This window comes from Eriocheir sinensis, chromosome 69, assembly GCF_024679095.1.
Source record: "Eriocheir sinensis breed Jianghai 21 chromosome 69, ASM2467909v1, whole genome shotgun sequence".
Lineage (NCBI taxonomy): Eukaryota > Metazoa > Arthropoda > Malacostraca > Decapoda > Varunidae > Eriocheir > Eriocheir sinensis.
In genome coordinates, this window is record NC_066577.1 from 6,139,155 (window position 1) to 6,144,154 (window position 5,000).

General features: G+C 48.9%; 2 protein-coding genes across 26 annotated transcripts in view; one reads left to right on the top strand and one right to left on the bottom strand.

Moving 5' to 3' along the window:
- Positions 1-5,000, bottom strand: part of LOC126988483 (melanoma-associated antigen C1-like) — a 109,851-nt gene that overhangs the window by 81,913 nt on the left and 22,938 nt on the right. The window lies entirely within an intron of this gene.
- LOC126988478 (SNF-related serine/threonine-protein kinase-like) overlaps positions 1-5,000 on the top strand; it is a 64,915-nt gene that overhangs the window by 39,569 nt on the left and 20,346 nt on the right. The window contains exons 5-7 of the mRNA XM_050846607.1: positions 198-339; positions 1,717-1,932; positions 3,877-4,011. Of these exons, the coding sequence (XP_050702564.1) occupies positions 198-339; positions 1,717-1,932; positions 3,877-4,011 (493 nt within the window). The remainder of the gene's footprint in view (positions 1-197; positions 340-1,716; positions 1,933-3,876; positions 4,012-5,000) is intronic.

Consider the following 5,000-nt stretch of genomic DNA (forward strand, 5'->3'; position numbering starts at 1 on the left):
GGATTGAGTGTGCAGAGAGGGAGTGCCAGAACAGGGAGAGTTGGGAGCAGAAGGATTGAGTGTGCAGAGAGGGAGTGCCAGAACAGGGAGAGATGGTTTGGACATGTGATGAGAATTGGGGAGAACGAATTCATGTAGAGAATGTATGAGTGTTTATGTCCTTCTAAAATCAACAACTAACGTCACCTTCCTTTCAGATATCTGGTCTCTGGGTGTTATTCTGTACATGCTGGTGTGTGGCCATGCTCCGTTTCAAGAGGCCAATGACAGCGAGACCCTCACAATGATTATGGACTGCAGATACACCATTCCAGAACATGTCTCTCGGCCCTGCAAAGAGTGAGTCCAGCGATAGTTTGGTACACACACATCTAAGAAGGCTTTGGTGGAGGTTGTGTTAGTGTGTCCATGGGTAGTGTTATGAGCCTGGTGATAGTTTGACAAGGCTTTGGTGGAGGTTGTGTTAGTGTGTCCATGGGTAGTGTTACGAGCCTGGTGATAGTTTGACAAGACTTTGGTGGAGGTTGTGTTAGTGTGTCCATGGGTAGTGTTATGAGCCTGGTGATAGTTTGACAAGGCTTTGGTGGAGGTTGTGTTAGTGTGTCCATGGGTAGTGTTATGAGCCTGGTGATAGTTTGACAAGGCTTTGGTGGAGGTTGTGTTAGTGTGTCCATGGATAGTGTTACGAGCCTGGTGATAGTTTGACAAGGCTTTGGTGGAGGTTGTGTTAGTGTGTCCATGGGTAGTGTTATGAGCCTGGTGATAGTTTGACAAGGCTTTGGTGGAGGTTGTGTTAGTATGTCCATGGGTAGTGTTATGAGCCTGGTGATAGTTTGACAAGGCTTTGGTATGCGTGTGTGTGTGTGTGTGTGTGTAGGTCATATCCACACACACACACACACACACACACACATTGAGTAAGACCAGACAGAAAGGGAGGAAGAGAGGGAGGGAGGGAGAGACAAGACTAAATATATCTTCTCTCCCTTCCCTCCCTCCCTCCCTTCCCTCCTTCCCTCCCTTCCTCCATTTTTACCTCTCTCTCTCTCTCTCCCCTCTCAATGAAGCTAATTATATACAGGTGAAGTCAGGTGTTGTTTTTTTCTTTCTTTTTCATTTTTCTTTTCTCAAATAATTTCCCTTCATTGTTTTGGTTCTTCTTCTTCTTCTTTTCTTCTTCTTTTCTTCTTGTTCTGTTTTTCTTCTCTTTTTCTTCCTCTTCTTCTTATTATTTTTTTTTCTTTTCTTAATCCTGTTTGTCTACTTCTTCTTAACTCTTTCATTCCCTCTTTATCTACTTACTTTCCTTTCCTTTTCCACATTCCACATCTTCCACAAATCACGGTTATCATCCACATAAGAAACTGGAAAGGCGCACCACAACAGACCTCTCCGTATGGCAATGAGTCAAATACAAGCAAAATTTTTTATATATATACAAAAAACAAGTGATTTCAAGATGACCCCCCCAACCTGTTAAAGTGTGGGTATCAATGCTTGGGCACTCGTTAATCTATCTACATTTCTATGCCTATACAGCCTGCTAGCAATGTTCATCCAATCCCATCAGTGCCAAGTCTCCCTGTATACAACTTAATGTTATCTTAGGCCTACCGACTGGTCATCCTTCTGCCTCCAATCTCTCCAATCTAATCCTCTCTCTCACCAACCAAATTAAGGATAAGCTAACTATCCTTCCGCCCCTCCACCCCCCAGCCTGATAGCGCGCATGCTGATTAGGGACCCCGGTAAGCGCTCCACCCTAGAGGACATCGCGCGGGACCCCTGGCTGGTGCAGGACGAAGGCAGCGAGGTGGATGTGGCGGAGTTGCTGCCCTTAGTGTCCCGGCAGCATTTGACGGAGGAGGATCATGCACATATTATACACAGAATGGTCTCCGGAAACATCGCATCCATGGAGGAGATACTGGAGTGAGTGTGGGGTGGTAGGGGAAGGGGGGAGTGGAGGGGGTATGGTTGGGGTGGGTGTGGAGTGGGTTGGAAGGGGTGTAGGAGATACTGGGGTGAGTGAGGGATATCTGGATGGTATAGGGGTGGAGTTTGGGAGGGGTGGAGGGGAAAGTGGGGAGGTGGAGTCTGTGGGATGTGGAGTCTGTGGAATGGTGGATGAGGTGGATAAGGTAACTGGATGAGATTGTGGGTGGAATGTGTGTTTGAGTGAAGCTTTTTATATATATTTTGATGGGTGAGACATGGGTGAAGGAGGTGAATGGTGGGTGAAGGAAGGAAAAAGGTGGATGCTGAGGTGGAGGGTGGATGAGAAGTGGAGTGCAGTGTGGGGAAGTGGAGTTTATGGGATGGTGGATGAGGTGGATAAGGTAACCGGATGAGATTGTGGGTGGAATGTGTGTTTGAGTTAAGCTATTTATATATATTATGATGGGTGAGACATGGGTGAAGGAGGTGGAGGGTGGGTGAAGGAAGGAAAAAGGTGGATGCTGAGGTGGAGGGTGGATGAGAAGTGGAGTGGAGTTTATGGGATGGTGGATGAGGTGGATAAGGGAAACGGATGAGATTGTGGGTGGAATGTGTGTTTGAGTGAAGCTTTTTATATATATTTTGATGGGTGAAGGAGGTGGGTGGTGGGTGAAGGAAGGAAAAAGGTGGATGCTGAGGTGGAGGGTGGATGAGAAGTGGAGTGGAGTGTGGGGAAGTGGAGTCTGTGGGATAGTGGATGAGGTGGATAAGGGAAACGGATGAGATTGTGGGTGGAATGTGTGTTTGAGTGAAGCTTTTTATATATATTTTGATGGGTGAAGGAGGTGGATGGTGGTTGAAGGAAGGAAAAAGGTGGATGCTGAGGTGGAGGGTGGATGAGAAGTGGAGTGGAGTGTGTGTGGAGGTAAGATTTGTGTTCTAGATTAATGTATTTTTATTTTTTATTATTTTTTTAGTCATATGTAGAAGTCACTGCTCGATTACAGATTACTAAACTCATCCTTACTAATCCACCTTGTTATTTTGAAGCTAAATTACTAACTCTTTATTTAACCCAGTAACAGCAGGGATCATATTTCTTAACCCTTTCCTGGCGTGCGGTTTGGACGTGCCTATCCCCTCAGGCACAGTCGGGGAGCCCAATTGGGGGTCTCTTTTAACCTCTGTATCTCACAAACTATTCATCACAGCTAAAGACCAAAAACACCATTGGAAAGAGGAGGTCCAGATCTATGGGAATCAGTTATGTGTGCCTCTCTTGCGAGCGTACATGCACATTCAGGGAGTGTTGAATGTTTACACTTATGTCGGTGCGTGTGGGATGATCAGCCATATTGAGGGAACTGTGGACATCTCTCCTTCAGACTCTGGCAAGGGGGTATTACCAACTGCAATATTTACAACTATTTGGTCAATGAATCCGTCAGGTAACAGGGGAAGCTATGCAAAAATGCCGCTATATTGAGCAAGAACATCCACCAGTGACTAGTCCGTAGGTTTGCCGCGCTGGGCCGGTATGATTTTCCACCAAATTTAGCGAAGAACACACTCAATTGGCAATACTGTGTTGTGGGAATTAGTGCTGGAACACACTCATACGCGGAAGATTTGAGCGCGGGTGGAGCTCACAGTGGGCGTTTAGCACCACCAGCAAATACGCCTAACACTCACTGTGAGCGTTTAGCAATGAAAGGTTAATGGTCCCTCCAAGCGAGAAAAATGAGAAAAAATCACCCCTCACACAAACCATTTCATAATATACATCAAAGCATTTGTGATCAGTTTATGCATCATCTATTTTGGGGGTTTATATCATGGCACAAACTCCATTCACCTGCCTCACCCAGTCACTCATCCATCCTCTGTTCAGTACACCCACCTCGATATCCACCCACTCATCCGTCCCTTCATCCGCAGCGGCCTGGATCGCAATGAGTACAGCCACATCACAGCCACCTACTTCCTGCTGGCCGAGAGGAAGCTGCGGGCCCACCGACTCCAGCAGGCGAACCTGGCCAAGGCTTCCTGCACCAGCCCAGTCATGAGTGTCAGGTGGGTAGGGTGGGGGAGGGGGGGGGGAAGGGAGGGGGGAGAGGGGAAAGGGGGAGGAGAGATGCTGGGGAGTCGGAAGGAAAGGGAGGGGTATGTGAATTTGTATGTGTGTGTGTGTGTGTGTGTGTTTGTAGGGAACGGTTTGTGTGTGTGTGTGTGTGTGTGTGTGTTTTTCTAGGGTAGGGTGCGTGTGTGTGTTTGTGGAAGGTAAGGCTGGGTTCACACATATCCGACTCACACATCCCGATCGGTCCCATTCCGTCCCGACCCAGAAAATTTCGAGAACAGGATCAATCATTGCCGACAGCACCCCGTCTTTGACCTGGGCATATCCCCCACGACGCTGGACCCCCGACTCATCCCGACTGAAGCTGGGGTGAGGCGGGGTTAGAGAGGGGTCAACCTGTCACCACCCCGAGCTGACAACAGGACAGAATTGAAGTCCAGCGTCACAACCTCATTCTCTTCCTCTCAAGGCTCTGGGTGGTGTCTCTTGAACATTGTCGTGGGTTCTGGCAGTCGTTAGATAGGCAGACTTGATGGGCCGTTCCTTTGGTGAGGCATGGTGGTCATTTTTTTTTTACGTCGAGGCCTATTGCGCTGGTAGGCTTCTTCCTGGTGGGGCCTGATGGTCGGTCCAAGGCTCCTTCCCGGTGGGGCCTAATGGTCGTCCCAAGGCTTCTTCCCGGTGGATCCTGATGGTCGGTCCAAGGCTCCTTCCCGGTGGGGCCTAATGGTCGTCCCAAGGCTTCTTCCCGGTGGATCCTGATGGTCGGTCCAAGGCTCCTTCCCGGTGGGGCCTGATGGTCGTCCCAAGGCTTCTTCCTGGTGGATCTTGATGGCCGTCCCAAGGCTTCTTCCTGGTGGATCCTGATGGTCGGCCCAAGGCTCCTTCCTGGTGGGTCCTGATGGTTGTCCCAAGGCTTCTTCCCGGTGGATCCTGATGGTCGGCCCAAGGCTTCTTCCTGGTTCATCCTGATGGTCGGCCC